The following is a 25210-nucleotide window of genomic DNA, read 5'->3' as shown; positions in this document are numbered from 1 at the left end:
TTCTTTTTTAAATTTAATATCATTGACGTTTTACTAAACATAATATTTTTAAACTTTTTATTTTGAAATATAGACTCACAAGAAGTTACAAAGATAGTAGGGAGAGGGCCATATACCCTTCCCCCAGCTTTCCTTCTCGGTAACATCTGACATAATCACGGTACGTGAATTGACATTGTCACAAGACAGCGGACTAGATTACAGGCCTTATTCCAATTTTACCGTAAACGTAGTATTTTATATTCTGCTTTTGTAAAATTATAAGACAGACAGACCCCTAGTCTTTTTGTTGTTCTTTATATTGTTTTTCAATTCACATTAGACACTTAGCCTTGGCTGGGGCTTTAAGAATCCTTGGAAAAACACAATTTTTAACAGCTTCATAATTTTCCACTGTGAATAAAAAATGGACATGGAAAGGATTGGAGGCAAAGTCTATACACAGTGTGGTTAATTTTTGCAAACACTCGCATACACATTAATTGGAAGGAAATAGACCAAATTTCAGATTACAGATTATTTTCTTTTATCCTACCACACTCTTCTGTGTAAATGCATCAAAGTGCAGTTCTGTCCCATTGAAATAATTGTGAGGGGGCTCAATCTGTATTGATTTGATTTAACCTGGGATTTGAAGGCATATAGTATTCATATGCTCCTGGAGGAGATGACTTGTGATCAAACTTTTGATTTGATTTGCACCTGCAGAAGATTTGGGGTGTATTAGCCAGTAAGAGCGTGAGGCAGATCCAGGAAGCTGACTTGAATTGGCCAAGGCATGTGTTAAGCAGACCCCCTCGTGTGGGCATCAGGAAGCCTCATGTGAAAAGGTGCCATCCTTTGATTCTGGGTCCACTTCAACCCAAGGGCACATGGTGGGTGTAGACCCCAGTCTTCTTGGTCATCACCATGAGGACTGATGCAGAGTTTTCAAAGCAGCATCACAGAGATCGGCCTGTAAAGCTATAGGAAAGTCTCCTTATAGCTCCCATGAAACTTTTCACTTTGAGGAGCCTTCCTCCTGGGGGACCCTCCTTGACACGTTATTTGCAAACTAGCCTAGGCAAGAAAAAGAAGGCAGTCTTTCTGGCCATCTCTTTCTGTGCACATATTTTTAAAATCATGTGGCTTAGATGTGTGCTTCTTTGTTATTTAAGTAACTAGATGATCTCATAGTATAACTTTGTAACATCCCATAGTATTACTTTATAACAAAACTGAACTCACGTATATTTTATTTTCACTCCAGTTTGAGAGAGGAGCAACAGAACAGTGTCGTGCTAGAAGACTTGCTGGAAAACATGGAGGCAGACACCTTCGCAACCCTGTGCAGCCAGGTGAGAACCGACTGGCCAGGTCTGAGGCCGCCCCTTGCCAGCACGTCATTTCATGTTTTTCTCAGAATTCACATTTCCTCACCTCCAGGATGGTGATGAAAAACCAGCCTTGGAACCTGCAGAGCAGATGTGTGCAGAGCCTCTAGCATGGGCCCAGCACACAGAGGACGCTCAATCAGTGCTAATGGCGGCAACCACAACCGTAATCACGTGTGCCCCGGTCATGTCTTTTCTGTGATTTGGCAGGCACCCAAATATTCTCCTTCTTCTCAATCTTTAACTAAGTTTAATATACAAAAAGTAGGTTCTACCAGGAACAAAGTGGGTAAGAGAAAACTGGGCCAGAGCCATCAATCAGTGAGACTGCACCCCACACTACACCTCTGAGCTGAGATCAGTCAACCTTCCTCATCCTTGGCCAGAGCTGCAGACTCACCTCCCTTCCTGATACAGAGCCCTGAGGCTGTGCGCTGAGCCTTATGCAGTCATGTACCTGTCTGCCTGCTACCATTCAGGTTTTATACACATCCTGCGATGGGTTTCCTGTGCTTCTGGTGTCTGTAAGTAGCAGGAAATATGACTTCAGACGGTGGTGAATGCAAGCCACATGCCTCTGGAGAGGTGCTTGCTGATGCAGTGATATCAGGGTCATGTGCTGCGATTCTTTCCACAGTTCCTTCTCACAGTTCCAGCTGCCATAACTTTCAGGGCAAGGAGGTAAGAGGTCAAAGAACTGCCACCACGTCTGTTCTTTCTCATCAAGGAAGCAAATGCCTCCAAGTCCCTGCAGCAGATTCCCCTCACAACCTGAGAGCTGACCCTGGGCCCTGTTCGCTGCAGGGGAGGTGCGAGTCACTTACTCTCCAGCCTCCGAGAAGGGAGTCAGCAGGGAGGAGGAGTTGGGGCGCTTTTACGTGTCCAGCTGGCTGCGTCCACAGGCACACCCAGCTTCCCGAATGGATTCGTTTCCTATCACTGCTGTCACAAATGACCACCAACAGCAGCTTAGCACAGCTACAAACTTACCTTAATGTTCTGTAGGTCAGAAATCCAACATGGGTTTCTCCAGGCTAAACTCAAGGTGTTGGCAGATTTGCCTGCCTTTCAGAAGCTTTAGGGGGAGAATCTGTTTCCTGCTCACTCAAGTAATTGGCAGGGTTCAGCCCATGGTGGTTGTAGGACTGAGGTCCTTATTTCTTTGCTGGCTGCCAGCCAGGGGATATTCCTGGCTTCTGGTGGCACCTACATTCCTTGGCTCATGGCCTCCTTTCTTCATCTTCAGAGCCAGCAAGCGTCCTCATCACATCTCTCTCTGACCTAACACAGCAGGGAGGGTCTCTGCTTTTAAGGACCCACGTGGTGATTATGTTGGAACCACCTGGATAATCTAAGATAACCACTTTCCCATCCTATCTCAAGGCCCCTAACCTTACTCCCACTTGCAAAGTACCCTTCGCCTTGTAAGATGACATCTTCGCAGGTCCCAGGATGGGACCATGGACATTTTGGGGAGGGGTCATTATTCTGTTGACTGTACCAAACAAGGTGCCAGTGTTAGCACTGGAGTGACAGTGTCCAAACAGGGCAGGGGAGGAGCTGGTGCTTCCTGAACACTGCCATACCCTGAGTATTGTTCTAGGCACTTCTGTCTGTTATTCATTTAATCCTTACAGAAAGATGGGAAACAGGCAGGATTCCCCGGTTTTATGAATAAAGGGACTGAGGCACAGAGAGGTGGTGAGGGCAGGAGAGCTCACCACTGCTCGTGGCGGGCTTGGGATTCAGCCCAGCGTGGTGCTGCACAGATTCGCCTCTTCCTGACCAGCTCTGAAGGGTCTGAAGCAGATGACCACTCCGGCCTGTGTCTCTGCGAAACTGGGCCATCTCCCACTCTCAACTTTGATTCCCCCGCCTTTTTCTTTGTTACTTTGAGACTTCACAGAAAGCCAGCGTCACCAGTGGAATTTCACCCAGGTTCATTTCTAGATTGTGGTTCCTTTTAAATTGTGAACTCTGTATGCATCTCAGTCTGTTTCTGCTACTATATAAAATTCCTAGACTGGATAATTTATAAAGAATAGAAATGCTTTATCAATTTTCTCACAATTCTGGAGGCTGGAAAATCCGAGATCAAGGCACCTGCAGATGCAGGGTCTGGTGAGAACTGCTCTCTGCTTCCAAGATGGTCCCTTGTTGCTGCATCCTCTGGAGGACAGCAAAGCTGTGTCCTTATGTGGCAGAGGGAATGGGAAGGTAAAAAGGGCTAAGCTAGTTCCCTGGAGCCCTTCTATAAGACACTAATCCCATTCTTGAGGACAGAGCCCTCATGACCTCATCACCTTCAGAAGGCCCCCCTTCCTAATACAGTGGCATTTGGGGTTAAGTTTCAACATGAGTTTTGGAAGAGACACAAATGTTCAAACAATAGCATTCTGCTGAAGAATTGGCTCTATGAGGAATAAATGCTGCCAGACCGGAAGCTGTGGGCAGCAGGGAGCAGGTAGGCTCTTGTTTTTCTCTGTCCCCAACTTGGTGCTTTGTATTCTGCCCAATAATATCTACTCAGCTGCATTTCTTTCTTCCCAACTCCCGTGTAATAAAAAGAGTCCTCCAGAGAAACAGAACTGATAGGATGCGTCCCTGTAGAGAAAGAGATTTATTGAAGGAATTGGCTCCCATGATTGTGGAAGCTGGTGAGTCCAAATTCTGCAGGGTTGACCTGCAGGCTGGAGACTCAGGAAGGAGGTGCAATTCGAATCCCAAGGCCATCTGCTGAAAGGATTATCTTCTGCTCAGGGCTGGTCAGCCTTTTTGTTCTCTCCAGGCCTTCAGCTGATGGGCCGAGGCCAGCCACATTATGGCAGGCAATTGACTTTCCTCAGAGTCCACCAATTTAAATGTTAATCTCATCCCAAAACGCCCCCATAGAAACAGCAAGAGGAATGCTTAACTGAGCATCTGGGCACAGTGGCCCAGCCAAATGGACACATAAAATGAACCAGCACATCCAGTCTGGAAGATGGCCACTTCACTCCCAGCTCATCGCAGATCTGCAAAAGAAATAGGTACTAAATGAACTCTGAAACAAAAGGGCCGCCACACAGGATTCAAGCACACCAGGCCCTGCATGACTCAGTACTTGAAGTTTTCTTGGGAGAAAAGGCTTGTAGATTTTATCACATACCCTAAGGCATCCCTGTGTCATAAAAAAGGCCAGCAACAATGCTCGTGGAAGCCATATTTTGCCATTTTCTTTTTGTACCAGAGAAAAGAACCATCAGAGCAGCTCAGTTCCCCGTTTCTCTCTTTGTCCTTCTTCCTCCTGCTGCTCCTTCATCCTGAGGAGAGGAGCAGAGAGAAAGTAGGGAGAGAGGCTGTCCACTGGCCACTCCGGGCCTCTCTGGCACCCTCGTCTGCCTAGAGAGCTGTGTCCCTGTGTTGCTTTATGGTCCGTTTCTTTAATTTTTTTTTTTTATTTTAATTGGGGAACAGGTGGTTTTGGTTACATGGATAAGTCCTTCATTGGTGATTTCTGAGATTTTGGTGTACCTACCACCCGAGCAGGGTACATTGTACCAATGTGTAGTTTTTTTTGGTTTTTTGTTTGTTTGTTTGTTTTGTTTTTTCAGATGGAGTCTCACTCTGTCACCCAGGCTGGAGTGCAGTGGCACGATCTCAGCTCACTGCAACCTCCACCTCCCTGGTTCAAACGATTCCCCTGCCTCAGCCTCCTGAGTAGCCAGGATTACAGGCACATGCCATCACACCCAGCTAATTTTTTTGTATTTTTAGTAGAGACAGGGTTTTACTATGTTGGCCATACTGGTCTCAAACTCCAGACCTCAGACAGTCCACCCGCCTCGGCCTCCCAAAGTGCTGGGATTACAGGTGTGAGCCACCACACCCAGCCCAGTGTGTAGTCTTTCATCCCTCACCTCCCCACTCATTCTTCCCCCTGAGTCCCCAAAGTCCATTATATCATTCTTATGCCTTTGCATCCTCATAGCTTAGCTCCTGCTCATAAGTGAGAACATACAATATGTCGTTTTCCATTCCTGAGTTACTTCACTTAGAATAATGGCCTCCAGCTCCATCCAAGTTGCTGCAAAGGCCATTATTTCATTCCATGTTATGGCTGAGTAGTATTCCATGGTGTATGTGTACCACGTTTTCTTTATCCACTTGTTGATTGATGGGCACTTAGGTTGGTTCCATTATGTTTGCAGTTGTGAATTGTGCTGCTGTAAACATGTATGTCCATGTGTCTTTTTCATATAATGACTTCTTTTCCTTGGGTATATACCCAGCAGTGGGATTGCTGGATCGAATGGTACTTCTACTTTTAGTTCTTTAAGGAACCTCCATACTGTTTTCCATAGTGGTTGAACTAGTTTACATCCCTGCCAGCAGTGTAAAAGTGTTTCGTTTGTGGTCCATTTCTGTCTGTAGATAGTGGCATCCCATTCAAAGCTCATGACCCATGTGGATGCTTTTTGTGTCACCAATTTTAGTAAGACTTGACCCAGTGAATTGACTTGTCTGGAGGATTACTGATCGGGGACTACTGGAACTGGAAGGGCTGTGACAATGGGCTGACCTGTCCCTACATTGACTGGTGGGATCCCAGCTATAAAGGTTTAGACCCCTGCCTCAGGAAGAGGTGAATATGCAGGGTGTTTATGAAGTTACTGTTTATCCATCTTGTATCCAACAGATGTTGGTGACTCTGTCTGTTCCAGGAACTGGATTAAGTGCTAGGGACAGAGAAGCACGTGTCACTGACTTCATCCTAAGAGCCTAGTTCCAGAGGCACACTAGGAATGGGACAGTTACAGCAGAGTTGCTTAAAACCAATGCGAGGGACACCTGACCCAGAAGATGGGATCGGGGAAGACTCATGTAGAGTCCAAAAGAATGGGCTGGAGAGAGACAGAGTAGCCTGGGAGAAATATACCCCAGGCTGAAGGAAGCTCATGGGTAAGGGCTTAGTGGCCTGGGCGAGCAGGATGGTCAGGGAAGAACGAGTAGTTCAGTGTGACAGTGCTGGGAGGCCATGGATGGGAAGCGTCAGGACGTGGAAGGAGCTTTGGTATTGGGAACAGCACCTTGTCCCGTGCCTTCACTGAAAGCACTTACCAAGGTCATAGTGACCCCATGTTTCCAAGTGGTCGAGTCCCTGTCTTGGTTTCTCCTGACCTCTCTGTGGTCTCTGATCCCCCAGCCCACCCTTCTGAACACATTCTTTCCTTGGCTTCTGGCACCTGTACTCGTTCCCTCCCACCGCTGGCTGCCCCTGTGCAGGCCCCTTGCTGGACACTGCTCCTTCTCATGGCCTTTGTGTGTTGGATGCCTGATAGCTCTCTCTTTGGGCCTCTTTTCCTCTCCAGCTATCCAAAGTGCTGGGATTACAGATGTGAGCCGCCATGCCTGGCCAAAGCTTCTAATTTTGAAATTATTTTAGATTCACAAGAAGTTACAAAGCTAGTATAGAGAGTTTCAGGGCCCTGCTCCCCATTTTCACTCAGTTTCCCCCAATGGTTCCTGTCAGACAGGATCAGAACCAGGAAGTTGACATCGATGTAAAATGTACGTATAGTTCTCTGTCATTTTTATCCTGTGTACATTCATGTAACCAGCAGCACCATCATCAAGACACAGAGCTGTCAACCACCACAAAGGCCACCCTGGGCTGTCCCTTTAAAGCCACACCCACCTCCCCTGCCCCACCCCTGGCATCCACTGCCGCTCTCCAGCTTCAAGTCTCACCACGCCCCGGTGGTTCCATGCATGGAGTCACGCAGCATGAGACCTTTGGAGACCGGCTGTTTCCACTCGACATAATGCCTCTGGGATCCTTCCAGTTCTTTCTTCTGACCGCGGAGTGGTATCCTGTGGCATGGGTATAGCACAGTGTCTTTAATTGTCCACTGGTTTAGGGACACTTCTGTTGTTTCCAGAGTCCGCACTGCTCTCCTGGTGCCTAATGGCCTCACGGAATGTTGAGGAGCGGGAGGAGAAAGTACCTTCGTTTTGAATCACCCTGCTGCAGGGCTTTTGCTGTGGGGATTTGGGCACTGCCCCAGTGACTTGAGAGCAGTTGGACGGGATGGACGGAGGCTTTAGAAGGGTCCTGGGGAGCCAAGGTTGCTGACCAAATAGGTTTTTTTTTTGATAGCTCTGAAAGTTCGGGAACATGTTTTCCAGACGAAGCTACTGAAATATTCATCACTCCAGGACAGAATGTCCTCAGAATGTGATAAATTAAAAATGGTGGTTCAAGTTGAGAGGCGGCCAGGATCTGAGCTCCCTCCGTTGTTTCCTGTAGGAGCTGAGACTGGCATCGTACCTGGCGAGGATGGCCGTGGTGCCCGGGGCCACGCTTCGCCGGCTCCTGAGTGTGGTGCTGCCCATGGCCTCACAGCCTCAGCTGCTGGCCCTGCTGGATTCGGGTAGCGAGAGACATCCGGACCACGCAGCTGAGGGCGATGGCGGAGCGGAGCAGGCCGATGTGGGCAGGCGGAGGTGAGTGCCGTGGAGGGGCTGCGTCCCGGGGCACATCGCTGTCCAGAAGGGGCCCCGTGAGTCCTCGAGATCATGGGAGGCCCATGTATTTTGCCCATACTTTCTAATTTTGTCACCAATTTATTTTTTAAATAGAATCTTAATAAGTTTACGCACAGCCATAAATATTTCACATATGCCCATTAAAGAAAATGTAAAACATGCATAAACAAGGAAGAAGGCCGGGCGCGGTGGCTCAAGCCTATAATCCCAGCACTTTGGGAGGCCGAGACGGGTGGATCATGAGGTCAGGAGATCGAAACCATCCTGGCTAACACGGTGAAACCCCATCTCTACTAAAAAATACAAAAAAAAAACTAGCCGGGCGAGGTGGCGGGCGCCTGTAGTCCCAGCTACTTGGGAGGCTGAGGCAGGAGAATGGCGTAAACCCGGGAGGCGGAGCTTGCAGTGAGCTGAGATCCGGCCACTGCACTCCAGCCTGGGTGACAGAGCAAGACTCCGTCTCAAAAAAAAAAAAACAAGGAAGAAGAGAGAGAAATATCCATGGTTTTACCACCTGGAAAAATGACTGTTAGCATCCTGTTACATTTCTTCCTCCAGAATGTGTTTCTCTGCAAGTGTGGGAGCATGTGTTTGTGTGTTGGTACGTGTGTGTGTGTTGTGCATGTAAATCTGTGTATTTGTCAAGTGTGGAGTGCACACACTGTGGATACAGCCTTGCTACATTCTGCATTTCAGAATCTTATAGCAGAAGCGATTTTGCTCTTTTAACGCTCATGCAAACATCCCCCTATATAATTCTTATCCCATCACTAGATTATATTTCCTCCTAGTGTTATTAATTTAAATTTTATTCTTTCAACGTAATTGACACTGGCACAGGTGGATATTATTTTTACTGGCTCCTCATGCTAATGGGTGCAGCATAGAGCATGTAACTGTCATTCTGTCACTGGACATTCGGTTTGGGCCCATTTTTTCCTTAATTATGGGTAACTCTGCATAGACAGTCTCCTTTAAGATGGGGCCCCACGTGTGAATTTGGTCAGTAAAGGTTCTCTATGGGGAAAGGCAGGAAGGGGTGTGGAGTAAGGCGGGTTTAGGGGGCAGCCAGCAGTGCCCCTTGAGAATGAAGTAGGTGGGGAATGAGGCTGCAAGGAAAGCCATGGCCAGGATGAAAATGTTGAGCACCAGGCTGGAGAGCTCACAGCCTCAGCAAGGATGCAGAGGAGGCCGGGAGGGCATCTGGGAGCCCGAGAGCCTGCTGAACTGTCATGATTGTGTAGATAGCATTTGTCCGGAGAAAAGGGGTAATGTTTTCCTTATCAGAGATACTTTTTATCAGAGTATCTGACTCAAGAAGCCAAGAAGCACTGCAGAGGGTGAATAGAGTCTGACTGGGGTGAGGGGGAGGGTGGGGAAAAGGGAACAACAGCCGCGGGTGTGGGCAGGAGGCTACAGGGGCGAGGAGCCTTCCTAGTGGCTTTGGGGCCCAGCATGGTCAGGAAGTGGGATGTGGCCCGCAGTTAGAGGGCTGGGTTTAGTCTAGTCAGAGGGCTGGGTGTGGGCGTGGTCAGAGGGCTGGGTATGGGCGTGGTCAGAGGGCTGGGTGTGGGCGTGGTCAGAGGGCTGGGTGTGGGCGTGGTCAGAGGGCTGGGTGTGGAAATGGTCAGAGGGCTGGCTGTGGGTTGAGGTCAGAGGGCTGGGTTTGGGCATGGTCAGGGGCCTGAGGTCAGAAGGCTGGCTACGTGTTAGGGGCCAGAGGTCTGGTTGTGGGTGTAGTCAGAGGGCTGGGTGTGGGCTGGTCAGAGGAACAAGAGGGAGCCACAGGGAGGCCACCTCTGCCAAACTGAGTGTCCAGTGACAGGATGACAGTTACATGCTCTATGCTACGCTCCTCCATGGAATATTAGGAGCCAATCGTATTAATATTATTAATAATATTAAAAATAAAACCAGGTTTTGCAGCCTGGTTTTCCCAGTGCACTGTTTGCCTGCCTGCACAGACATGTAGGTGGCAAGTATTCAAGGAGGTGACTCTGGAGTAGGAACGTGTGTGGCTGCAGGGAGGCCACTTGCGCCTGCCTGCCACCCCTGTGGACCTTGTTTTTGGTGCTTCCCCTGCAGCCAGCTTAGTTTGGGAGGCTGGTGGGGAGAGATGGACAGGCTAAGCTGGGACGAGGCCAGAGGGCTTGAGGTCAGTGTCACCATGGGCATGAGCATGGCCTTTCTTTGCCCAGCCTCATGGCCGGGCAGCCTGGATGACTCAGGAGTCCCAAGCCACTAACCCAGTCTCTGAGGGCAAGGCATACACTATTCTTGTGTCCCCAGCACCTGGCATCTGGCCATTACATCAGTTACGAGTCTTGGGTTTCAAGCAATAGGAACTGCATAGTTAAACCAAGCAAGAATGGGTTGTATTGAGGGCCATGTCAGAATCCAGGAAAGAGCCAGTGCTCAGGCCCCAGCAAGGGCAGGGCCAGGGAAGCACTCGGGGCGTCCTCTCTGGGGTGCTGCCTTCAGAGGACCGCCCTTCTCTGCTCCAGGAGTTAGACTCCTGGGAGACGGCCTGCCTGGCCCAGTGTGGGAGAGGCTCCATCTCCACCACCAGCTGGGCAGGTGTGAGCTGCCAAGGCAGGGGAATGAGTCTAGCACTTCCTTTATAGACTTGACACCTCCCACTCTCCCGGGCAACACTCTCCAATGCCCTCTGCTTCAGTCTAGGACCACACACCTTCGTGGCTTTAGGGCTCCCTGCCTAGCCCACCTTCCAGGCTTCCCCTGTGCTTTCCCAAGTTCTGTATTTGTATATGCATAAGGCACTTGTGGAGCTCCCACTGTGTCCTCTGTCTTAGGTACTAGGGCTATGCAGTGGGTAAGTGACAAAGCCTTGCCTGCGTAGAGCATTCATCCCAGTGGGGGAGGCAGCCAGTATGTAAGTCAGCGCACAGGTCCCATTCCTTTGTGAGTGCCCCAAGGGCTCCCTTTGCTCAAATGTCTCCCCCAATCCCAGTCAGCTTTCTTCTGTCTGTGATCCCCTAGACTTGGCCCCTTGAGGGCAGAGGTTGCGTCTTGATGAGGCTGGAGAAGGCGTTTGATGGATCTGCAGTGAATGAGTGAAAGAATAAATGGCGAATGCTTTGGGGATGCAGGAGTCCTAGTGGCAACCAAAGGTGGCATTGAGAGATGGGTAGGATTACTCATCACTTAAAGATTCTATTCTTTTTTTTTTTTTTTTTTTTTTGAGATGGACTTTCCCTCTGTTGCCCAGGCTAGAGTGCAATGGCGCAATCTTGACTCACTGCAACCTCTGCCTCCCGGGTTCAAGCAATTCTCCCTGCCTCAGCCTCCTGAGTAGCTGGGATTACAGGTGCCCACTACCACACCCAGCTAATTTTTGTAGTTTTTAGTAGAGACTGAATTTCACCATGTTGGCCAGGCTGGTCTTGAACTCCTGACCTCAGGTGATCCGCCCACCTCGGCCTCCCAAAGTGCTGGGATTACAGCCGTGTGCCACCACACCTGGCCAAAGATTCTATTCTTTTTGAAACTATAAGACTCGCTTTTTGCCTGCAGGAAACACCAGAGCTGGTGGCAAGCCTTCGACAGCAAACTGCGAGGAAATCTGATAAGCAGAGGATTAGAAAAGATGCTGTGGGCCCGCAAGAGAAAGCAGAGGTAATGATGGGCCGCTGCCCGTGTGGCGGGGGAGCGGGTGAGCTAAGCTGCTTGTGGGCCAGGCTGGGCAGGCAGGAGATGACAAGGAAAAGGAGGTTGCTGCAAACAGACAAAGATTTGTGACCCTGAAGACCACAAATCTTTATTCAGTGGGCTGAGTTTAGAAGCTGAAGATGGGCTTGTGGCTAGCAGTGAGAGAATGTTCTCAATATTTATTAACATTTAAATTACTGTATTTATTTTAGCTAATGGCTATCTTTAATGGAATATAATTAGAAGAATTCCTTATAGCTACTGTTCACAAAGCCCTTTCATGTCTTGCTGCACTGAGCCTTCCAGACAGTGGGGATGATAAAATGGAAGCTCAGGGAGGTCACAACAAGAGGCCCCAGGCCAGCAGCTGGTAAACAGTGGCCATGAGATCTGGGGCTGCCTCACTGACCCCTTTATTTCCTTAAACTTCCAGCCTTGCGCTTTTTCCCTTCACCCCAATGCCTTTTTCCTTAGTTGTGGCTATCACACACTTAGAGAACAGAAGCAAGTGAGGGGCAGAGTAGTCTTAAATTGCTGCAAAGTGTTGACCAGTGTCTCCTGTGATTCCGGCTAGGGAAGATGTAGAAACAAAAAGCAACATCAGGTAGATTCATAGGCGGTTAAACAGTGATATCAGTGTGTGCGTGGTCTTAAATTGCTGCAAAGTGTTGACCAGTGTCTCCTGTGATTCCAGCTAGCGAAGATGTAGAAACAAAAAGCAACATCACGTAGATTCACAGGGGGTTAAACAGTGATGTCAGTGTGTACTCCGGAAACAGTGGCTGTTCAAGGGACGTGTCTACCTCAGTCCTGCCCCTTCCACAATTTCTCAGAGCTCAGTTGAAGGCGCTGAGACCAAGCTTCATGGATTGTTCATGATAAAAAGCTTGGAACCATTAGTAGCCTGGTTATCATAATATAGTCTTAGATAAGTTAGATCAGGATATTGGCCAAGAGAAGTACATGCAGTCCTAGATAAAGAAAATTAAATTCGTTTTATAGAACTCTAAAATATTCCATTAGGGACATTCCTAGGCTGCACTAATAGAAGTGGAGTGGATACAGATCAAGAGACACGATGGTCCCACTGTCCTGGCTCCCTCTGTGGGCCTTTGCTCTGCCTAGAGGCACCATGGATCCATGGCTGAGAGATGGAGCTGGGTTTGAATCCTTGTGCAGACTTACTAGCTGCAAGGGCAGTAATTAGTGGTGATGGCAATGGAGCGGAATCTACCACATGCCTTCTGGGAGGCTCAGCAAGCCTGCAGTGACATGGAGCAGGTGCATCCCCAGTGACATGGCCTTGTCCTGCCCTGCTTGGGCAGAGAGCGAGCGCTGTGGCTTTCAGGATGTATAGGGCTCTTGGTGGTGGTCACCATCATTATCAAGAGCAGCCTGGGAGTCAGGGGTTGGACTGCCCATGGCCAGGATTCCAGCAACCTTTTTATGGGACATTCTCAAAGTGTGCCACAGTCTACTGTGGCAAACACATTTTGCCTGACTTCTAACCGTTGCTTTGTAACCAGGTTTCACCAGCCTGCTTTTAGGGTGAGGCCCATAGGTGTACTCATAAATGTTTAACAATTGGCTGGTGGGGAGGCGGGCAGTGGTTTCTGATTGGTAGCATTTGCCAGTGTCCATGGTATAGGTATTCCCACCATGGCTGATCTGATGTCACACTAACAACATGACGACAGTTTGCAAAACCCCTGAAAATGGTCCAGGTGTGGTGGCTCACGCCTGTAGTCCCAGCACTTTAAGAGGCCGAGGTGGACGGATCATGAAGTCAAGAAATCAAGACCATCCTGGCCAACATGGTGAAACCTCGTCTCTATTAAAAAAAAATACAAAAATTAGCTGGGCGTGGTGGCACGCGTGGGTAGTCCCAGTTACTCAGGAGGCTGAGGCAGGAGAATCACTTGAACCCAGGAGGCGGAGGTTGCAATGAACCAAGGTCGCACCATTGCACTGCAGCTGGGCAACAAGAGCGAAACTCCATCTCAAACAAAACAAACCAAGAAACTCCTGAAAATGGAATGGTCATGAGCCAGGAAGAGCTGACTACAGTGCACCGCTGTTACAGGCTTCAGCTAATTCTACAGCAATCTGGTGACCAAGCGGGAAAATAACCTTTCTTTAAAATGGCACTGGGTTGGGGAATTCAGGACCCAGAGAGAGATTCTCTCGGAGAACTCAGAACACTCCAGCGGGTACATTGCCAAAAATGTTGAATTTGATCTTTTGTTCTTTCTTTAGCATATTAAAGAAGTCGTGTCTCCCTCTCAGAGAGAGGATGATATTCTCTGGAAAAGGAAGTTGGCCACACCTGTCACTGGAGCCCATTGGCGAACTGGCCCCTGTACCCATTGTCGGGGCAGAAACCATTGATGTATTAAACACAGGAGAGAAGCTCTTTATATTCAGAAATCCAAAGGAGCCAGAGATTTCGCTGCATGTTCCTCCCAGGAAAAAGAAGAACTTTCTGAATGCCAAAAAGGCCACGAGGGCCTTGGGCATGGACTAGCCCCAGGGAAAGCCCCGCGGGAGCATCTGAAGACAGAAGGGATTATTTTCTCCTGCCCACCAGTGTTGTCTGTTTATAATGTACAACTCACAAGTATAAATTGCACATGCAGAAGGCACAGAGCCCCCAACGCATGCAGACTTTCACGGACTCAGTTTAATCTTGTCTCATGAATTTCCAGATGGCCCACTCTCCTCCGTATCACAAGGACATAAACACTCCGTCCTTTCAGCCTCACCTCCCAGGGCCCTGGAGGAGACCCCCACCCTGCGATCCACACCCCATCCTCCGCTGCGTAAGGTATGGACTGTGCGGTGACAGCCAGATTCTCTGCTGTTATGTTTTGTATTTGTTATATATTCTATTTTTATAAAGGGAACTTAAAAAAATAAATGTGTTTTGCACAAAGCTCTTTATAACAAAAGCCATGTTTGCTTTATGTAGCAAGCATTTATTTGTAATTGTGTCTTGCATTTTGTTCCCTGTGTGGTGTTCAATAGAGAGATTCACCCTCCATCACTCCAGTTGCCAAAACATGTGCCAGCTCCTGGGGTCTACCGTCACCAATTCAAATCAGGGTTATTTTCCCATTTTACAAATGAGGAAATTCAATGGCATAGAAAACTGACGTGGTTTTTATAAGATCATAAAGCTCATAAATAGCAAAATCAAGATTCACACTTTATGGCCCCCAAACCTTATCCTTTCTCCTGGCCTTGATCCATGGACACATAACAGCCCTCACACAGTTACCTATAAACAGACTCCATACAAGTGCTTGTGTTTTATCAAGTGCTTGTGTAAGTGCTAACCCTTCTCATCCACACAGCAGTGCGTGAGGCCGGTGATGGGTCACTAGGGCTGGGCCACATCACGGTATCAGCCAGGCAAATAGTACAATTACAATGGGTATTTTCTGACAGTAGGGGATGATTAGGATGAGAGTCCTCTCACCAGCAAGGGAAAAGAGGGATGATTGATAAAAAAATCACACATCTTTCACATGAGAGTTGCTGCTAGACCTTTCCAACAACTTTACTTTTTAATGGTCACTAATATCCCCAGCAAGGTGAGTATCCCTATTCCCATTTTACTGCCAAGGAAGCTGAGACTCAGAGTTTAGAGAATTTGCCTATAATCAAACCACCTATACGGGAGGAATCCTGAGTCTTCTAACTAAAATGCTATCTGCCTTGGATGTCCCGTTTCCATTGGCAACCAGAAGACCAAGTCTTATTTGCAGTTTCCCATCAGCATGCATGCAGCAACGTGACAAGGACCTTTGCTGGGGTTGCATTTCTCCCAGGGGACAGCAAGCGTGCACCGTCTTCAGTTGCCACTTGACTACATGGCTACACTGGCAGGAAGGTGCAGGTAAACGGTTTGAATGCAGGAGAGAAGAGATGATGGTGCCGGTTTTCCCATCCATCAGAAGGTGCAGTGCGCCTCGAGTGAGGACAGAGAAAGAGGAGTGATTTTTACACACAGGGCAGCAGAGTGGAGAATGCATGGTCTTGGGAATAAGCAGACTGGAGTTCTCATCCTGCACCACTGCTTGATGGCCACGTGTTCTTGGCAAGCAGATACAATTGGATCTGTAAAGTCCACCACATCTATGTCCTTCTCCAGCTTTTTAAGGTAATTGTCTGCATTTCTGATAATTTCCTGTTTCTACAAGGGCTCTGCTAGAATTATGCGTAGTTGAAAGTAGGTTGCATGCAAAGATTTCAAAAAAATGGCTCAAAATTATAGGCTGAAGCCTGATTGAAGAGGCTGTTAGCAACAACAGGAGGTGCCCAAGCTGCTCAAAATCTAGCAGTGGAACCTAATTACAACTCCTTATGTTAATAGAGAAAGACTAACTACTGATTTACCTTGTGTAAACTCACTGCACAAAAAATGCCAGCATGTGTTGGGGAAAGCCTGTGTTTCTGGAGTCAGATTGACCAGGTTTAAATTGTGGCTCTACAACTTTTTAGCAGTCATTTTACTGCTCTGAACTTCAGTCTCTGTATCTGTAAAACAAAGGTCCTGATGCCTTATTTTACAGGAGGGATGTTGTAAAGAGTGAAGATACTAGATATTATGTCTATAATGTCTGATGAAATGTTGGTGTGCAATAAGGTAGCTTATTTATTTTATTATATTTTAACATCTTTACAAAAATCTATCTGATATGTTTTGGCTCTGTGTCCCCACCCAAATCTCACCTTGAATTGTGATCCCCATAATCCCCGCATGCCAAGGGCAGGACCAGGTGGAGGTAATTGGATCATGGGAGTGGTTTCCCCCATACTGTTCTCATGAGCGAGTCTCATGAGATCTGATGTTTTATAAGTATCTGGCATTTCCCCTGCTGGCACTCCTTCTCCTTCCTGCTGCCCTGTGAAGAAGGTGCTGTTCTTCTCCTTCGCCTTCTGCCACGATTGTAAGTTCCGTGAGGCATTCCCAGTCATGTGGAACTGTGAGTCAATTTAACCTCTTTTCTTTATAAATTACCTAGGCTCATGTATTTCCTTACAGCAACGTGATAATGAAGTGTTTCTTTCATTCCTTTTGCCATTCTAGGTGAAGGCTATTTTCTCGAAGGGCTGTATCTTCACACAGAAGCCTACTCATGAGAGAGAAGCTCCAAGGAACTTGGATTTAGAGGACTTGAGCTCAGGTTTGGGCTTTGTTACTTAAAAGTGGGGCAAAGTTGAGAAATTTACTAAGCCTCTCTGGGGGCTCAGCTCCCTGTGTATTCTGTCTTCAAGGAGTTTGATCTAGTTGCATTGACTAACACAAAAATAAATAATTGGTAAATACAAGTTGTAAGACACACATACAAAAATCCTGCCGTGGGAATTTGGGAGTGAGGTCAAACCTGGCAGGGGTCAACTGGGGACAGCTTTGTGCTTACGACTCCTCCACATTTCCACACTGCACTCTTCGGAAGGAAGTCACTATGAGCAGCACACATTTAAGGAATGGGGACGTAAGTCTACCTCCTTGAGGGTAAAGTGTCTACATAGATAATTTGGAATTCTGCATGGGAGATGATCTCCTCTCCATTTATTTTTTCAATTATTTATTTCTATTGGTGTGGACTCATGGATATTTATTTTATACTTTGAGTTATAATCCAATAATAATTTGTTGCTCTAATTGTTCCAGCTTTCAACATTGGGAGCTCTTTCTGTTGTCTCCCATATCCCTTTAACATAACCCCATCAGTGCAGATTTTTAAGTTTTTCTGAGTACTTCCTTATTTTCTGGCACTAGAAGATGTTCTAAAAGGTGAGCATTATAAAAGATAAGCACTAAAAAAGATTCTCATCTTTTATGTTTCCAGTCCTAGAATCAGACATTCTCCAAGGAGTCTGATTCCTTTTGTTGGAGAATGGTATTAGAAACTAAACTCTGAGCCCTAGATGTGCTTATTGCTACTGGAGTGTTGTTACTTCTAGGCCCTCTAAGCTGACAGAGCAAGAAAGTATATGTGTGCTTACTAACCTGTTTATATACACATGTCCATTAATACTTTCATACGTAATAATCTGTGTCTATATTATGCTGAATATGAATTTACTGATGCCTCCAACACAAATCTATTGCCACATGGATCATTCTGGCCTTCTCCCCTTTTCTTTTTTATTATTATTTTTTTGAGACATGGTCTTATTCTGTCACCCAGACTGGAGTGCAGTGGTACAATCACAGTTTACTGCAGCCTTGACTTTCTGAGTTTAAGTGATCTTCATACCTCAACCTCCCAAGTAACTGGGACTACAGGTGCATGCCACTGCACCTAGCTAGTTTTGTTTGTTTGTTTGTTTGTTTCTGTAGGGATGGGTTCCCACTATGTTATCCAGGCTGGTCTCAAACTCCAAGACTCAAATGATCCTCCCGCCTTGGCCTGCAAAGTGCTTGGATTACAGGTATAAGCCACCACACCTGGCCCTTCTCCTCTCCATTCCAACAGTGAAAAACGTGGCTCCCATCATTTCCCAGCCATTTACTTAAGTGGTCAGGTCCACTACATGTGTGGAGCATCATCAAGGTTTTGATAACCTGGACCCATGTGGGAAACAGCTTTCTCAGTAGAGTACTTATGTGCAGTTTCTTTTGCATTTAAAGACTTCACTCATTTCCAAAGTTACTTAGGTCGGCATCTTTTTCTTCCAACCTCTTCAGTGAAGTTGTTTCTTACATTTGAAATGCAGTTAGATTATTTTGACACATTCTGCATTGCTTCTTAGAATTCTCTGGATTTCTTAAATGATTTTTTTAATCTGCATATGATAAAGTCAATTTTGCATTGACATGGCACTATGTATTTGTTAAAATGATTGTATAAAATGATATAAATTTGTATAAAATGATATATAATCATTTTAACAAGCACATATTGCCATGTATCCATAATTACACTATCATACAAAGTAGTTTTACTACCCTAAACAACTTCCTGTGTTCCACACGTTCAATCTTTACCTCCTCCACCTGAACCGCTGGCAATCACTGATCATTTTACTATCTCTAGAGGTTTTGCCTTTCCTAGAATGTCCTTATAATCGGAATTTGTCAAAGGTCAGTTAACTGTATTTGTGTGGGTCTATTTCTGGGCTCTCTGTTCTGTTCCAGTGATCTGTGTGCCTGTTCCTTCACCAATTACATACTATCTTGATTACTGTAGCTATATAATAAATCTTGAAATTAGTATGAGTTCTCCAACGTTGTTTTTCTTTAGCATTGTTTTAACTCTGTAGGTCTTTTGGCATTCCATATAAACTTTAGGATCAGTTTGTCATTATCTGCAAAATAACTTGCTGGAATTTTGATTGATATTCTGTAAAGATCTATAGATTCCATAGGTCAGGTTGGGAAGAATTGACATCTCCATAGTATTGAATCTTCCAAATCATGAATATGAAATATTACTCCTCCATTTGTCTAGATCTTTTGATTTCCTTCATCAGAGTTTTATACTTTCTGGATACAGATCCTGTACATATTTTTAGATTTAAACCTGATTATTTTATTATTTTAGGTGGTATTTTAAATGGTATTTTTAACATTTCAAATTCCAATAATTTATTTCTGATATATAGGAAAGCAGTCAATTTTTGAACATTAACCTTGTATCCTGCAACCTTACTATCCTCACCAATTAGTTTCAGGGGTTTTTCGTTTGTTTGTTTTTGGTCAGTTCTGAAATGTTCTGTATAGACAATTAAATTGTCATCTGAGAACAAAGACAATTTTATTTATTCCTTTCCAATTTGTATATGTTTTATTTCCTTTTCTTGTCTTATTGCACTAGCTAGGATTCCCATATGATATTGAATAGAAGTAGTAAGAGCACATCTTGGCCTTCTTCTTTTTTTTTTTTGAGATGGAGTCTCACTCTGTCCGAGGCTGGAGTGCAGCGAGGCTGGAGTGCAGTGGCCGGATCTCAGCTCACTGCAAGCTCTGCCTCCCGGCTTCACGCCATTCTCCTGCCTCAGCCTCCCGAGTAGCTGGGACTACAGGCACCCACCACCACACCCAGCTAATTTTTTGTATTTTTTTAGTAGAGACGGGGTTTCACTGTATGAGCCAGGATGGTCTCGATCTCCTGACCTCGTGATCCACCTGCCTTAGCCTCCCAAAGTGCTGGGATTACAGGCGTGAGCCACTGCGTCCGGCCATCTTTGCCTTATTCTTGATCTGAAGAGGAAGCATCCAATTTCTCATTATTTAAGTATGAGATTAGATATAGGTTTTTTGTGTATTTTTTATCAAGTTGAGGAAGTGCCTCTCTATTGTGTGCTGAGAGATTTTATCATATATGTTTATTGAATTTCATCAAATACATTTCTGTATCAATTGATAGGATTTTTTTTCTTCAGCCTGTTGATGTGATGTATTCCATTAAATGATTTCAGAATGTTGAACTAGGCTTGCATAGGGAATAAATCCCACTTGGTCATGGTATATCATTCTTTTTATAAATTATTGGATTTAATTTGTAAATATATTTTTCAGGATTTGTTCATCTATGTTCATGTGAGATATAGGTCTCTAGTTTTCCTTTCTTGTATTTTCTTTATCTGTTTTTTGTATTACAGTTATACTCACCATGTGAGTTAGGAAGTATTCTTTCTGCTTTTACTTTCTAGAAGAGATTATGGAAAATTGATATTATTTCTTCCGTAAACGTTTACTAAAATTCACCAGTAAAATGACCCAAATCTGGAGCTTTCTTTTCTTGGAAGGGTACCAATTATAGATTAAGTTTCTTTAACAGATATAGGTTTATTTAGTTTATCTCCCTCACGTTGTGTGAATTTTTGTAGTTTGTGTCTTTCAAGGGATTCATTCATTTCACCTAAGTTACCAAAATTATGGGCATAGGGTTGGTCACAGCATTCTTTTATGATGCTTTTACTGTCCATGGGATCAATAGTGAGACTGCTCTTTCATTTCTGATATTGGTGATTTGCGTATTTTCTTTTTGTTGTTTTTTGTTTGTTTGTTTTTTATGGTTAGTTGGGTTAGCTGTTTGTCAATTAGATTGATGTTTTCAGAGAACCAGCTTCTGGTTTCATAAAATGTTCTCTCTATTGTTTTCATCTTTGCTGATTTTTGCTCTATTTTTTATTATCATTTTTTTCTGATTGCTTTAGCCTTAAATTGCTCATTTTTCTTTAGTATCCTAAGGTGGAAGTTTAGATTATTAATTTTACATCTTTATTCTTTTTTTTAATGCATTTAATAGTATAAATTTCCCTTTAGACAATACTTTAACTGCAATACACAAATTGGGGTAAGTTGTATTTTCATTTTCATGTGGTTCAAAATATTTTTACCATTCTCTTGAGACTTCATTGTCCCATGTGTTGTTTAGAAATGTGTTATTTAATCTGCATATATTATGGTATATTCTATTTATTTCTCTTTTATTGATTTCTAGTTTAATTATATGGTGATCTGAGAGCATATTTTGTATAATTTCTATTATTTTAAGTTTGTCTTTTTTTTTTTTCCAGAGACGGAGTCTCACACTGTCACCCAGGATTGAAGTGCAGTGGTGCAATCTTGGCTCACTGAAACCTCCGCCTCCCGGGTTCAAGCAATTCTCCTGCCCCAGCCTCCTGAGTAGCTGGGATTACTGCCTGCCAGATGCCTGCCACTGTACCTGGGTAATTTTTTGTATTTTTAGTAGAGATGGGATTTCAGTATGTTGGCCAGGCTGGTCTTGAACTCCTGACCTCGTGATCTGCCTGCCTCGGCCTCCCAAAGTGCTGGGATTACAGGAATGAGCCACCATGCCCAGCCATTAAGTTTGTTGTTATGTGGCCTATCTTGGTGAATGTTTCAAGCAAAGTTGAGAAGATTTTATATTCTGTACTTATAGAAGAGATTATTCTGTAACTGTTAGATCAAGTTGATTGAGAATGCTGTTCAGGCCAACTGTGTTCTTACCGATTTCTTGCCTGCTTAATCTGTGAATTACTGAAGGAGGGGTGTTGAAGTTTCCAACTATAGTAGTGGATTTGTGTATGTTGAATTTGCATATATTGTTAAAAATATTGTGTAAATTTTTCCTTGCACTTCTATCATATTACACCTTATATATGGTGATGAATTGATCCCTTTACCATATGTATTCTGCTTCTTTTTCCTTAATTTTCTTGTTCTGAAGTCTCTTTTGCCTCAAGGCAATATAGCTATCCCAGCTCTCTTTCAATTAGTGTTAGCAAGGTATATCTTTCTCCATCCATTTACTTTTCCATTTACTTTTAACCTGTCTCCATTTTTATAATTAGAGTGGGTTCCTGGTAGACAACATATATTTGGATCTTTTTTAAAAATGCATCTGACAATCTCTAATAGATGTTTTTAGTCCATTCACATTTTAAGTGCTTATTAGTATAGTTGGATTAATATCAGCCATGTTTCAAGTGTTTTCCATTCACTGCTGAATTGCTTGTTTCCCTCCCTTCCCTTTTTCTCCTTTCTCTGGTTTTGATTAATCATTTTCTCTTACTCCATTTTATCTCCTCTCTTAAAATATCAATTATACTTAAAATGATTTTGGGGCTGTACTAATTTCCCTTTTATCCCCTTTTATATATTGACCTTCTATGGAGATGACGACTCAACTCTCCTTCTTATACACATGCATGTGCACACACACACACACACACACACACACACCCCCGTCCTGTCTCTAGTTATCTAATGCAATTAAAGCACAGTTTTAAGTAAATATTTGGCATTTACAACATGAATAACTAATAAATTTTTATGTTTAGCTGAGCCATATAGTGCATTTGAATTAAATACATTTCCTTCTTTGTGTAACTTTTTGTTTTTATTAGAGTTAATAGTTGGCTTGTGAAAAAGGACTCATCTTTTGGAGATGCACACAAATATTTATGGATGAAATTATATGTTATCTGGGATTGGCTTCAAAATATTCTGGAAGGGCTTCTGGCTATGATAGACTTAATGTATTCCCAGTCTTCTCTGTCTCCAAGCTGTGACCTTCACAAGTGTTTCTTAGCTTCTCTTCAGTTCCGTCAAGTGAGACAGGAAAGACTGAGGGGGCTGGAGCCAGGAAAATGTCTTCCCTCTCGCGGTGTGGTGGGGAAGGGGATAAGGTCTGTTAAAGTCATGCAGATGCTTCAGGCCTATTATACAATGCTTGCTTTTCTACTCTTTCTCCCGGAGCCACTGGGGGATTTTTCTTATCCCTATCGTGAGCATCTGGTGAGGTTGCTATCGGTAAAACCAAACAAAGTGTGAGGGCCTCCCTAAGACTCTAGGCCCTTAAAGTTTCTTCCTGAACTTCTAACATTTCTTACAGGGCAAGTTATGGGAGTCTACTTTCAGCCCTCAGCAATTCATCAAAATGACCATGAAGTTTTCTTACTGGTTATGGTTCCAGCAGCTTCTAACTCCAGATAAGCAGGTCTCAGCTGTGATGCTGTAGGTGAGCTTGTCTTTCCAGATTTGGAGGTAGTGGCTGGCTTTGTGATCTCAGTTCTCAGATGGGTCCAAGAAAAGACACTGATTTTCAGTTTTCTCAACTTTTTGCTTGTCCTGTGAGTGGGAGCACCAACTTCCCAGCTCTTTACATGTTGGGACTGAAACTGGAAGTGGCGTGATTCCTTTTTCTGTCTTCCATTTCTCTCGTCATCATATTCCTATTTTTTCCTCCAATTTTCCTCTGGTTGCCAATTTGCCAACAAATATGGCAATGCATATTTGTTGTTGCAATGTCCTCACTTGTGAATTCTTTCATTTCTGTCATTTCCAGGTCAGTTCCTGTTGATGAACTTTTGTTATGCATATGGGTAATCTTTTCCTGCTTCTTTGCATGTCTGGGGATTTTTTATTGCTTGCATACATTATCGGGTGTTGGATTTTATTGGATACTTGTAAATAGTTTTGGGTTTTGTTCTGGCATGCTGTGAAGTCTATTTGGATCAGTTGAATTGATTAAGGCTTTATTTTTTCTTTTAACAGCTTGAGATGTAATTTATATATTCTAGAGTTCACTCATTTAAAGTGAACAGTTTAACTTTGGTATTTTGAGAGTTGTGCAATCGAAACTATAATCTAATTTTCAAGAAATTTTATTACTCTTTCAAAAATCTTGTATCTGCTTATAGTCACTCACCTAAAACTTTATGTTCCTGCCTACCCTCATCCCAGCCCTAGAGACTTTTTGTCTCTACAGATTTGTTGAGACTTGGTCTTTAGCCTTGTCATGGTTAGGTCCAGAGTTAATTTATTCCCAGTATTAAGGCAATGATATGGTTTGGGTCCATGTGCACCACATCTCATGTTGAACTGTAATCTCCAGTGTTGGAGGTGGGGCCTGGTGGGAGGTGATTGGATCATGAGAAAACCATTTCTCATGAATGGTTTTGCCCCGTCCCCTTTGGTACTGTCCTCACAATAGCGAGTGAGTGCTCGCAAGATCTGTTGTGCTTAAAAGTGTGTAGCACCCACCCCCACCAACCCCACTTGCTCCTGCTCCTGGCATGTGAGACATGCCTGTTCCCCTTCTTCTGCCATGATTTGGTTTCCTGAGACCTCCCTAGAAGCGGAGCAGATGCCAGCATCTTGCTTCCTATATAGCCTGTGGAACCACGAGCTAATTAAGCCTCTTTCCTTTATAAATTACCCAGTCTCAGGTATTTCTTTATAGCAATGTGAGAAAGGACCAATACCAGCAATTTCCATCAGAGAGCTCTAGCTGATCTATCACACACCAGAAGGAAGATGAAATATTTCTGGCTCTTTGTGAACTTTGGGAATTGCTTGGAACTACTGTTTCGTGGTTCTTTTCCTGCTCTGATAGTTTCCTCTCTGTATGCACAGATCATCACTCAAAGGCTTATGGAGGCCCCTCTGTTGCTATCAAGTGTTCTTTCTCTCTCTACCTCACCTTCCTGTTCAGTATTCTGTCTCATAAATTCTAGTTGTCTCAGTTTATTGTCTGTCTCCTCAACCCATCCAGACTTGGGGCCTCTGTTTGGGTTTCCCCTCCCTGATCTGCAGACTTAAAACTGCCTCTGGGCACTAATCAAAGGCAGCTGTGGTTCTGCTTCATTTATTCATGGTCCTGTGCCATCTGTTGCCTGTCTGAGAATAGCTGTTTCCTATAATTTGGCCAGCTCTCTAGTTGTTTAAGTTGAAAGTGTAGACTCAACCTCTGTCACTCTATCATAGCCAGGAACCCTTCCAGGGTATTTTGAAGCCAATCCCAGATACCATATAACTTCATCCATAAATATTTGTGTACATTTACAAAAGATGAGTCCTTTTTATACAAGCCAGTTATTAACTCTAAGAAATACAAAAAGGTACACCAGGAAGGAAATTTAATTCAAGTGCACTGTATGGCTCAGCCTTAAATAAAAATGTATTAGTTATTAGTTATAATGTTGTAAATGCCAAATATTTACTTAAAATTGTGCTTGAATTGTATTAGATATCTGGAAAAAGAGGAAGAATGTGTGTGTGTATATACATGTAAGAAGGAGAGTTGAGTCCTCATCTCCATAGTAGAAGGTCAATATGTAAAATTAACAAAACATTGAGAAGTTGCAAATGTTCCTTTAGAAATATAAATGTT

General features: G+C 44.4%; 1 protein-coding gene across 10 annotated transcripts in view; it reads left to right on the top strand.

The window, feature by feature from the left end:
* Positions 1–25210, top strand: part of LOC105483923 (EvC ciliary complex subunit 2) — a 186286-nt gene that overhangs the window by 134658 nt on the left and 26418 nt on the right. For 3 of the 10 annotated variants that reach the window (XM_071093882.1, XM_071093874.1, XM_071093881.1), the window contains exons 19-25: positions 1250–1337; positions 7663–7859; positions 11436–11537; positions 13827–14394; positions 15401–16759; positions 17923–18014; positions 21110–21260. In XM_071093882.1, coding sequence (XP_070949983.1) covers positions 1250–1337; positions 7663–7859; positions 11436–11537; positions 13827–14094 — 655 coding nt within the window. In that variant the 3' untranslated portion in view covers positions 14095–14394; positions 15401–16759; positions 17923–18014; positions 21110–21260. The other 7 variants (XM_071093879.1, XM_071093877.1, XM_071093876.1 and 4 more) reach the window with 7 other exon arrangements.

Source organism: Macaca nemestrina, chromosome 3, assembly GCF_043159975.1.
Source record: "Macaca nemestrina isolate mMacNem1 chromosome 3, mMacNem.hap1, whole genome shotgun sequence".
Lineage (NCBI taxonomy): Eukaryota > Metazoa > Chordata > Mammalia > Primates > Cercopithecidae > Macaca > Macaca nemestrina.
The sequence above is the reverse complement of the archived record's forward strand: the minus strand, read 5'-3'. Positions and strand labels throughout refer to the sequence as shown.